Raw genomic sequence first — 11,548 nt, forward strand, 5'->3', positions numbered from 1 at the left:
CATAGATCTCTTTCTGAAATTGACGGCGGATCCTCTGACAGAGATCCTCGAAGTGCATTGCGCTTCGGCGTCAGAGGCAAGAACTCTTCGGTTGGTTCAGTAGAATAGTTTGAGCCTCGCAGCGCGTTAGCAGTTCGCCAACATTAGTGGTAGAGTCACTTTGAAACCACTTCGGATGGGTATTGGACACCTCGTATGACGCAGTGCCAGACTTTTCAAAGTGGTTCAGATAGTGGCGCAGCAGTGGTCCCCCCAAGTTCAGACATTAATATTTATATCATGGGTGGACTTGTTTTCCTGATCGGGTATACCTGCCTCGGGATAGGAACCGCGGTTCGTAAGAGCTTGTGGATTGGTTTTCTGTGTTCACTGAAGAGATGAAGGTTGAGACATATCTTCGACAGACGCGCTAAAGCTTCATTACAGCCTAAGGAAGGAGCTTATCTGTTACCGATGTGCTGGCCAACAGGACGGTGCATTGGGAGATGGCTAAAACTTTGTAAAACTTAGGGGGGACGCAGCTACCGAGGCGATGATCCACAGGAGACTCGTCGTCGGGTGCATCTAAGCTTTGTAAAGCTGAGTAAGGAGCTCATCTGTCATCTGTGCGCTGACCCATAGGGGACGACGTGATGGGAGATGGTTAAAGCTTTGTAAAGCTTGGGGGGAACGCAGCTACCGAGGTGATGACCCATAGGAGACTCCGCGTCAGGTGCATCTAAACTTTGTAAAGTTGAGTGAGGAGCTCATCCGCCATCAGTGCGTTGACCCAGAGGAGAGGACGCGTTGGGAGATGGCTAAAGCTTTGTAAAGCTTAGGAGGGAACGCAGCTACCGAGGTGATGACTCATAGGGGACTCCGCGTCAGGTGCGTCTAAGCTTTGTAAAGCTGAGTGAGGGGCTCATCTGCCACCGGTGCATTGACCCACAGGGGACGATGCGTTGGGAGATGGCTAAAGCTTTGTAAAGCTTAGGAGGGAACGCAGCTGCCGAGGCGATGACCCACAGAGGACTCCGCGTCTGGTGCGTCTAAGCTTTATAAAGCCGTGTGGAGCTCATCTGCCATCGGTGCGTTGACCCACAGGAGATGACGCGTTGGGAGATGGCTAAAGCTTTGTAAATCTTAGGAGGGGATGCAACTACCGAGGCGATGACCCATAGGAGACTTCACGTCGGGTGCGTCTAAACTTTGTAAAGCTGTATGGAGCTCATCTATCACCAGTACGCTGACCTACAAGGGATGATGCGTTGGAAGATGGCTAAAGCTTTGTAAAGCTTAGGGGGGAACGCAACTATCGAGGCGATGACTCATAGGGGACTCCGCTTCAGGTGCGTCTAAGCTTTGTAAAGTTGAGTGAGGAGCTCATCTGCTCGATCTGAGGTGAACATTTTTGATGTTAAATGATTTGACAGCTGTCGCATATTTTCAAGACGAACAGTTGTGTGCGATGCACATTCCTAGAAAAGGCTACTGCGACTACTTATTGTAGACGGCTGATGGTGATCGAGGCTACGCGTTTCACGTGAGCATGAGGGTTACAGCTAGATCTTGGGCGTAGATCAAATCTGGTGTTTCATTTCAACGACCTAGATTGATGATGCAACGGACGTCCTAGATTGATTGCATTTGAATTGAACAGTGGAGATCAGCTGGGACGCTCTATAAAAGATGGACTTGAGCTTTTGGGGAGTTTTTCACTTTTTTGTTAAATCAGAAACTTCATTTGCTCTCAAAGCTCTTGCATTTTCCGGCGTTCTTCAAGCATTTTTTGGCAACAACTCCAGTTTCTGACGACTCTACAGTGTTTCTTGACCATTTCTGGCTGTGGAACCCCCATTTCGTAAGCTTCAGTAAGTATTTGACATCTTTCATTTCTGAAAAAATGGCTTCGGAGGGTAGTGGTAGCAAAGCGATTCTTAGGGCTGGCCTTAGGCTCCCAATCCATCCTTTCTTTTGCCTAATCCTTAGGTCTTATGGTTTGGCTTCGACCCAGTTGAACCCGAACTCTTGGAGCTAAATGGTAGGCTCCTGGATGTTATGGAAGGAGGCGTCGCTTGGGGTAGAGATGTCTTTTTCTGTCTTCCAGACCCTCTATATCCCCAAGGTAGCGGCTGGGGGGGGGGGGGGAAAGGATAAGACCAGGGGCTGGTATTACCTGACCTCATGGGGTTCCCTTACTCCATTCGTGCTCGATCTGTCGAGCTCCATTAAGGAGTGGAAGAGCTCGTGGTGCTGGGCTGTCGGGAGATGGGACACGATGGAGAGGGACCCCTAGCGCCTCTTACGGTCCCCACGAAGTATTCTACAGTTAGTGAGTAATGTTGCTTTGCATTTATGTTTATTCTTCTTCGGTTCGGATCGTAACTGCTATTTGTTTGCTTTTGAAGGCACTCTTCTTCGGTGTGAGATATTCATTGATGACTTCGATATCATTTGCATCATCTACCAGCTGCCACTACAAAAAATAACCGATTTCTTTGTAGATAACTTTAACATGAAGATGCCCCTGAGGCCTGATTTCAAGACCATCCAGAAGATGATGGCAGAGGTGAGAGCCGAAGAAGAGGTCATACCACCAGTTGATTAGGAAGAACATTCACTTCGTGACACACGATCTGATGGCTTCTCAAGGTAAATTTCCCGAAGTGAATACTCTTTAGTAATTTTTCGGACCCTTTACACTTGTAATAATTTATTTTTTTCTTTGTAGATAACTTTAACATGAAGATGCCCCTGAGGCCTGATTTCAAGACCATCCAGAAGATGATGGCAGAGGTGAGAGCCTTGAAGACCTCCTTCTCTATATACAAGAAGTAGATGGAGGATCTGGCGGATGCCAGCAAGAGGCTCCAGCCTTCGACAGAGGAGGAGGTGGCAGAGGATCCGACGGCCAACTTGCTGTGAAAGGGTAAGAAGTTTGCTGGCCCTTCGAAGCGCCCAATAGTGGCGAGGCCACCCCCGGTTCTGAAGCAGACCACCATACCCACTGGAATGGCCATCCGGAAGAAGACAGCTACACTCTATGAGGCTTCTCCTGCCCCGGCTACAGCCCTAGTTGCTGCTGTTCCAATTACCCAAGTGCCGGGGCAATCGAAGAAGAAGAGATCCCCTTCTTCAAAGGAGGAGGACTTCTTGGGCACAAATTCTGAGAAGCTCGTGAAAGAGGTACTGGAGGCTCTTCCTCTAGAGACGACGACAGTAGCGGTGGTCCACAACAAGTATTGGAGAAAGGAATGGAGAGACCACAATGCCTCCTGCACCGCCGAAGACCTTGTCGCTACAAACAGTGCCTGTGTGGCCCGAGCCCTAAGCACAAGCATCCAACTTGAGGGCTTGGTGAAAGACCTCAGTGCCAAGAGGGAGGACCTCGCTAAGCGCCTTGAGGAGGCGATGCATTACAGGGACGTAGTGCGGGAAGCCCGGGCTAAGGCCTCGAAGGAGGAGAAAACAAGGAAGGAAGCCGAGGCCTAGCTGGCGACTGCTAAGGGAGAGATAGAGCGGCTGAAGAATGAGCTCTATGAAGTGGAGTACCAGGTGGCTGCAATGACCAGAAGAGTGGATCATGCAAATGAGCACCACCGGCTTGCCACAGAAGCTTTGGAGGCCTCCAATAAAGGAAAAGCTAAGCTGAGGCAGAGGGCAGAGGCCTAAGCTGAGGAGATTGCCTCCCTGAAGGGGGAGATGAAGTCAGCAAAGGAGGTGGCGATGCAGAACTTTATCGACCATTTTGAGGAGCACCCCATGTACGATGACTTTGCCAACTACTGGGCCTCTTGGAGTGTCCAAGGACTATTGAGTCGGCTAAAAGAGGTCTACCCTACTTTGGACATATCCTCTTTAGAGGCATAGTTTGGTGGGCCTACTGGAGGCCGGCCTGATAGGTTTGTCGAGGAAACTCCAGAGGCCTCCTAAGAGGAAGAGCCAGCGGCTCGGGTGGATGACGCCCCAGTAGAGTAAAACTATTTTTGTAAGGGCTTCAGCCTCCCTTTTTGTAACTTGATTTTAAGATGAATGGAATGAAGATTTTTCTTTCATGTATTGGTGCTTCCTCCTTTTTCTTGTGTTGAACTGTTCATACTTTAGTAAATGAATGATAAGCACTTAAGCAAACAATAAGCACCACTTATCGATAACTAGTTAATAAATGGAGATCGGAGCAATAACATATTAAATAACCGAGGCAACAACTCATTAACTGATTTGACATAAAGAACTGAAGTATCATTACTTAGAGGTTACATCATCCATCACTAAGGCAATTTTAGCACTTAGTAAGATAGAAAAGTTACAAATGAGATCGGATCGTGACAAACACATATTAGACAGCATCGAGGTCGGATCGGAACATACGTTCATCATCGATAGTACTTTATCAAGTGTTCGATGTTCCATTGATGAGGCAGTACTCTCCCTGTCATATCTTCAATTTCAAAAGTACCAGGTCAGGACTCCTTGTAGATATGATAAGGACCCTCCCAATTTGATCCAAACACTCCAGTCCTAGTTGGCTTTAACAATTGGAAGGCCCTTCTAAGGACGAGGTCTCCCAACCGAAGAGCTCGATTTTTGACTTTGGAGTTGTAATAGCGGGTAATCTTCCTTTGATACTTGGCCAGTTTCAATTGGGAGGTATCCCTTCTTTCTTCAATGAGGTGGAGTTCGCTCATTCGAGCGCCGTCGTTACCGATCTCATTGAAGTGTATCCGACGATGCGATGGGACTCCTACCTCGACAGGGCTCATGGCTTCGGCTCCGTAGGTCATCGAGAAGGGTGTCTCCCCTGTAGCGGTTCAACTAATTGTGCAGATGGCCCAGAGGATGTGGGGAAGCTCATCGACCTACGCCCCCTTCGAGGCGTCAAGTTTCTTTTTCAGGGTATGCTTGATGATTTTGTTCACTGCCTCAACTTGCCCATTTGCTTGGGGGTGATGAGGCGTCGAGAAATCCTTTTTTATCCCTAGTTCATTGCATAAGTCTCACATCTTCTTGTTGTCGAACAGTCTCCCGTTGTTGGACACTAAAGAGTGGAGAATGCCGAACCTGTAAATGATGTTCTTCCAAACGAATTTTGTAGTATTCACCTCGGTGATCTTGGTAAGAGGTTCAGCCTTGACCCACTTGGTGAAGTAGTCAATGGCGACAATGGCAAAAGTCGCGCTTCCTCTCTCTTTTGGGAGTGGACCGATGAAGTCGATGCCCCATTTGGCGAATGGCCATGGATTGGTGACTACGGAGAGACTTTGAGAAGGTTGTCTTTGAATATTTGAGAAGCGCTGACACTTATCACATTTTTGAACGAATTGGCAAGCATCCCTTTTCAGGGTTGGCCAGAAGTAGCCTTGTCGGAGCACTTTGTGTGCCAGAGCCATTCCTCCGGAGTGATTTTCGCAGATCCCTTTGTGGATCTCCCTGAGTATATACATGGTTTCTTCTCCTACTACACATCGAAGAAGTGGTGAGGCAACGCCTCTTTTGTAGAGGACATCCTCTTGTAGGACGAAGTGAGCGGCTTTCCTTCTTAACTTCCTCGCCTCGCTTCTTGAAGCTGGTAGTGACTGATCCTTGAGATAGGCCATGATGGGTTGCATCCATACTAGGTTACTTTCTATCCATAACAACTCTTCACCCTCGGAGATGGAGGGCTTCGACAAGCGTTCAGTGGAGACAATCTTTAGCAGCTCTGAGTCTTTGCTGCTGGCCAATTTTGATAGGGCGTCTGCATGAGTGTCCTCGAGGCGTGGGACTTGGATCAATTTGAACCTCTCGAAGTGTGGGATTAGGTCCAGGACCAATTTTAAATATGCAGCCATACTACTGTCTTTGGTGGCAAAGTTTTCGTTGACCTGACTCACCACAAGTTGAGAGTCGCTGCTTGCCAAGACCCTTTTGACTTGCATTTGTTTTGCGAGTCTAAGGCCTGCTAGAAGGGCCTCATACTCGGCAGCGTTGTTCGAGGCTTTAAAGCCGAACCTTACTGTGCAATTTAACTTGTGGCCTTCCAGGCTTTTTAAGACGATCCCAGCTCCAGAGCCAATTTCTCCTGAGGATCCATCCACGAACAAATTCCACGTTGGGGGCTCGGCTGGTTTCATTGCCGCCTCCATTTCTGGCTCTATGGCAAATTCAGCCACAAAATCTGCAAGGGCTTGTCCCTTGATGGCATGTCTGGGTCGGAACAGTAGGTTGAACTCACTAAACTCAATTGCCCATTTTAACAGGCAGCCCAAAGCTTCCATTTTTTGCAGTACCTGCTTCAGTGAAAAGTTGGTGAGAACTTTGATTGAGTAGGCCTGGAAATATGGCCTCAGTTTTCTTGACGCCGTGATTAGGGCGAGTGCCAATTTTTTCATGCCCGGCTAGCGGGTTTCTGCCGAGAGTAGTGTTTTGCTGACATAGTATATAGGTAATTGATGCTCATCTTCTTTTCTAACTATGACTGCATTGACTGCCTCGTCCAAGACTACCAAGTATAGCAGTAGTGATTTCTGTGGTTTAGGTTTGGATAACAGAGGCGCCTCTCCTAAGTGCTTCTTTAGCGCTTGGAAAGCTTCCTAGTACTCATCGGTCCATTGGAACTTCTTCCCTTACTTCAACACTTTGAAGAAAGATAGGCTCTTATCAGTGGCTTTGGAGATGAAGCGATGGAACGTAGCTATCTGACCATTGAGGCTCTCGACCTCCTTCAGCTTCTGAGGCGACCTCATTTCCAATAATGCCCTATTCTTTATCGGATTTGCTTCGATTCCCCTTTTGTTCACAATGTACCCTAAAAACTGAGCCGAAGCCAAGCCGAAGGTGCATTTGAGGGGGTTCAATTTCATTCTGTATTTCCTAAGAATCTGTAAGGTCTGGTCGAGGTGACTTACGTGTTCATTCGCTTGGAGGCTTTTGACTAGTATGTCGTCCATGTAGACTTCCATGGTTTTGCCAATAAGTTCGGCAAACATCATGTTGACCAGCCTTTGATATGTAGCTCCGACATTTTTCAATCCGAAAGGCATGACTTTGTAGCAGTACAGTCCTTTGTTTGTGATGAACGATGTGGCCTCTTCGTCAGGTCGAAACATGGGTATCTGGTTATATCCTGAGTATGCATCCATGAAGCTCAAGAGTTCATGTCCCGCAGTGGAATCCACAAGTTGGTCTATCCTCGGCAGTGGGAAGCTATCCTTAGGGCATGCTTTGTTTAAGTTCGTGAAGTCTACGCACACCCTCCATTTCCCGCTAGGCTTTCTCACAAGGATCGGGTTGGATATCCACTTCGGATAAATGACTTCTCTGATGAAGCCACTGTGGCTAAGCTTATTGACTTAGTCTTTGAGTGTCTCCTACCTCTTCGGGTTGAGGGCTCGTCTTTTCTACCGATGTGGGGCACAGGAGGCATTGATGTTTAGGCGATGACAACTGATCATTGGGTCTATTCCTACCATGTCTTCGTGCTTCCAATCGAAGACATCCATGTTCTTTTTCAGGAAGCTTATCATTTGTTCTTTCGCTTCGGGGAATAATGTCTTTCCTATCTGCAGGACCTGACTGGAGTCCTCTGGGTTGACGGAGAAAGTTTCAAGTTCTTCTATTGGGTCGCGTTCGGTTCTGAGCCAGTTATTCGGGGGATCTAATTCGTCAAGAGAGTGTCCCTCTTCAGGGGCCTCTTCCATGTCGACGTCTTCTTCCTATTCGGAGGTATGCCCTATTTCAGGGGTGTCGAGCATTTCCACATCCAGGTCGGATTCGCTCGCAACCTCCGTTATGATTACATTAATAGTGCAGGGCTTTAATTTTCGCAGAGAGTTTAGATAACATGCTCTGGAGCCCATCTGGTCGCCTCGAACTGTAGCAATTCCATGCTTAGTTGGAAACTTCATACACAAGTAATGTATGGAGGTGACAACCCAAAGATCTTTCAAGGCGGGTCTGCCCAATACTCCGTGGTAGGCTGACCTGTGGTCTACTACCAAAAACGCCATGAAATGTTGGGCCACTAGGGGAGCTAAACACATCTCGACAGGCAGAGTAATTCATCCTTGTGGGAGATGCTGTCTCCAGTAAATCTAAATAGTGGGTCGGTCATGGGGATTAGCCTATATTTAATTTGCATTTTGTCGAAGGTAGAGCCAAACAGTATGTTCAGAGAGCTGCCATTGTCGACAAGCATGCGTTTGAGTCCGTTTCTTGCTACTACGGCTCTTATTACCAATGCGTCACAGTGGCGGTGGTGAACTCCTTGTGTATCTTCTTGGGAGAAGGTGATCGGGGCCATCCTATTGGCTTCTTGGGATTGGTTGACGATGTACGTGAGCATCGACGGATCATTTGCTTCTCTTGTGTAGTTCCTTTGGGCATTTCTAGAGTTGCCATCGATGTGAGGTCCCCCAATGATCGTGTTAATTTCCTTGATGATTTGGCCTCCAGAAAATGGGGCTTGATCTCTCTGTCTGGACTCTCCTCTGTCCCTTAATCCTCTTGTTCGAAGCAATTGATCTCTATGCCTCCTTTCAGCCTTGTTTAGGGAGGTGGATTTGCGGGGATGTTCGTCCCTCCTGGAGGGATATGGGTTATTCTGATTTGAGCATCGCGGAGCGTCTCTGCATTCGTTGGTGTCATGTTCATAGAGTTGGTGGAAGGTGCAGAACCTTGCCCCTTCTAAGGGCCTGCTTGACCGCTTCTTCCTCTTATTTCGACTATTATCAGTATCCCTAGATGGTCCCGCCTCAGCAGGGGCATTCTCGTATGTCAATACTGGCACTGCATTTAGCGTGGTAGAAGCTAGTGCTTGTCTGGACGTGGGAGCTATTGTATGCTCTGCCTGGATCCATTGCTAGGTGACAAGGTGCGCTGCGGGTCCTCAACCTACTTGCCTCTGAGGCGGAGGGAGTCCCTGTACGGCACGATTTCGGTGATCAATCATCACTTTACTGATGATCTCAACTCTCATCGTTTCCACCAGTTCGTCATAAGTGGGAGGATTCTTGCTGCGTATATCCCTCCAGAACAAAGTGTTCATGTTGAGGCCGCCTTTCAAGACTGAAAGGGCTTCTCGATCAGTGACTTGTTCGCAATAGGTGATCTCGTCCATAAACCTGGCGAGGTAGCTTTTCAACGTTTCTCCAGGGGCTTGTCTCGTATCTTGTAGGCGTTGCACTGGGGCCTCTCATTCTCTACGTGAGAGGTACTGGTTCAAGAAGCCTTTTTTAGCTCTGCTAACTCTTAATGCTCAGAGGAGGCAGCCTGCTGTACCATGCTTCGGCAGCTCCGACCAGGGTTAGGTGGAAGGCTCTGCATTTCAAAGCAGGCGAGGCTTCCCTGAGACTCATCTGTGTTATGTACTTCGTGAGGTACTTCGTCGAGTCCCCCTTTCCTTAATACTTAAGGATTTTAGGTGGTACGAAGTTCGCAGGCATTGGGGAGCCTCGGATCTCCCTTGAGAAAGGAAGATTATCATCATCATCATCAATCTCGTAAGATCGACACGGCCCTTTGGAGTCTCCATCATCTTGCATGTTTTGGGGGGATGGAGGTGCTCTTCCTCGGCTACCCCAATCAACTAAGTTTCTTCTCTCCTTCCTATTTCTAGGTGGAAGAGGCGCTTATTCTTGCTCTTCCCCTTGTCAAATTGATCTTTCCACTGAGCGAACCCTATTACTAAGGTCCCGCCCTATCCAGTCAAAGACACTGACTGGCCTTTGTACTTCATATTCTGGTGGAAAGTTGTCCCCCAATTGCGGTTCTGTTAGCTGGCTCCCTTGCACATAGGATGTGACTTCCGTACCTACTTCTCTCTCTCGAGGGGGGTTCTCTGTGCTGGCTCATATGGCCTCGGGAACGAGGCGCAGGGACTTCATGAGCTGGGTAAGATTCTTGGGGCATTCAGGCGCTCGGTGACCTTGGGTTCGCATGACGAATTCATGCATCACCATATTCTAAGCTGCAATCTCTCTCATGCCCGCAGTTGTTTGGGCCATTCTTTCAGTAAGCACGGTTGTTCTTTCACCTTGGTGACACCGGTGATGGGGTCTTTGGTGAGTGACATTGTTTCGAAGCACCTCTTCTTCAGAGCCGTCCATCTTAGGGTTGGAGTCCTCATTGCTGGAACTCATCTTATCTACTCCTTTTTCAAGGGTGATGAGGATATGGGTTACAATTCGACTTTGTTCTTTTTCAAGAATGTCCCTTTTTTAGGGTAAGTCAAGGGTTTTTCGGTGGCTTTTCCGGTGGAGAATGTAGAACTTTGGATGAGAAGTTTCCCATAGACGGCACCAATATGTTGACCTCGTGAATTGGACCCTCCACGTGGCCAATCGATAGCTGTTCCATGTAATCCTCCCTGCGCACAGCCAACGCACGGACAGATGCACACCGCTGGAACCAGCGGGGGGTGGCGGCCGCATACACTTCGACGGTTAAGGTAGCTTCTGGTGATCCGAACAGTGCCAAGGTTGTGCAAAAAGGGTGGGGAGGAGAATATATATTTACTTGTTATGGAGAGCTAAGTTGTAAGAGTTTCATTACCTTTACCTCTTGTTAAACCTTGGGTATTTATAGTTGAGGAGAACCGTTAGATGTGGGACACGTGTATGCATCTGACGGCGTGAGACGTCTGCTAATAGGCATTAATCAGCCATGTCTATAGAGTGGGCGGGTAATAACTTCTCCCGAGTTGAGTTGACATAAAGTCGATACGTCACATCAATTAGGCCCATGGAGATGTCAAATCAATTAAACCTTGGGGGCAGAAAGGATCATGACACTGATCTCTTTCTGAAATTGACGACGGATCCTCTGACAGAGATCCTCGGAGTGCATTGCGCTTCGGCGTCAAAGGCAAGAACGCTTCGTTTGGTTCAGTAGAATTGTTTGTGTCTCGCAGGGCGTTAGCAGCTCGCCAACATTAGTGGTGGAGTCACTTTAGAACCACTTCGGATGGGTGTTGGACATCTCGTATGACGCAGTGGCGGAATTTTCGAAGTTGTTCAAATAGGGGCGTAACACTTAATTAACTAAAAATCCCTAGAAGGTTGCTCATAATATATTAGAGAAGAATATAAATGATTTCGTTTTCACTATATAACCCAACAGTTTGTTGGATTTTTTGTTTTACATCAATAATCACTACTCATTACATAGCAATAATTTCGATCATGGGCGGATCCAGGGATGGGCTGGATCGTGCTACAGCTCGTCCCTTCGGCCCAAATGTCCATTAAAAAAAATTTAAGTAAAATATTTTTTTTATTTGCAATATTTTTTTTATACGTATTAGCCCGTGTTGAATTTTTTCCTGGGTCCGCCACTGATTTTGATCAAATTAGCATATAAAACAAGGCTTTCTACTTTTATCCATATAGAACAAATAAAAAAAAAAGATTTATTAGAGGTGAAAACTTTCAAGAGATAGAAAGTATAAGTTACTGAACTAGGGTTCATGGAAAGGAAAAGTTTTAAGCCCCAAGGGTATAAAAATAAGTCAGTATTCCGTTGCCGAGACTTGAACCCTGGTCCCTCGAGTGAGACCCGAGTATCCTACCAACTAGACTACATGTGCGTTGGG

At 47.5% G+C, this 11,548-nt stretch overlaps 2 protein-coding genes across 2 annotated transcripts; both read right to left on the reverse strand.

The window, feature by feature from the left end:
• Positions 1-4,976: 4,976 nt before the first annotated feature.
• Positions 4,977-6,350, reverse strand: LOC111398160. Its single transcript, XM_023025096.1, has one exon. The coding sequence runs from the start codon at positions 6,348-6,350 to the stop codon at positions 4,977-4,979; it is 1,374 nt and encodes a 457-aa protein (XP_022880864.1).
• Positions 6,351-7,990: 1,640 nt separating this feature from the next.
• LOC111398161 lies at positions 7,991-9,076 on the reverse strand. The gene is made up of 2 exons (XM_023025097.1): positions 8,859-9,076; positions 7,991-8,777 (listed from the first exon to the last, which is right to left on the reverse strand). Exons 1-2 carry the CDS (start codon positions 9,074-9,076, stop codon positions 7,991-7,993), a joined length of 1,005 nt encoding a protein of 334 aa, XP_022880865.1.
• Positions 9,077-11,548: the final 2,472 nt, after the last annotated feature.

This window comes from Olea europaea, chromosome 8 (genome assembly GCF_002742605.1).
Source record: "Olea europaea var. sylvestris chromosome 8, O_europaea_v1, whole genome shotgun sequence".
Taxonomy (NCBI): Eukaryota; Viridiplantae; Streptophyta; class Magnoliopsida; order Lamiales; family Oleaceae; genus Olea; species Olea europaea.

What these genes read in the sequence shown, in the direction of transcription:
- LOC111398160 (XM_023025096.1), bottom strand. Translation starts at nt 6,350, where the DNA reads ATGAAAAAATTGGCACTCGCCCTAATCACGGCGTCAAGAAAACTGAGG.
- LOC111398161 (XM_023025097.1), bottom strand. Translation starts at nt 9,076, where the DNA reads ATGGACGAGATCACCTATTGCGAACAAGTCACTGATCGAGAAGCCCTT. An exon ending in GGACTCCCTCCGCCTCAGAG is followed by an intron (nt 8,778 to 8,858) that starts GCAAGTAGGTTG and finishes TCCCACGTCCAG; the next exon opens with ACAAGCACTAGCTTCTACCA.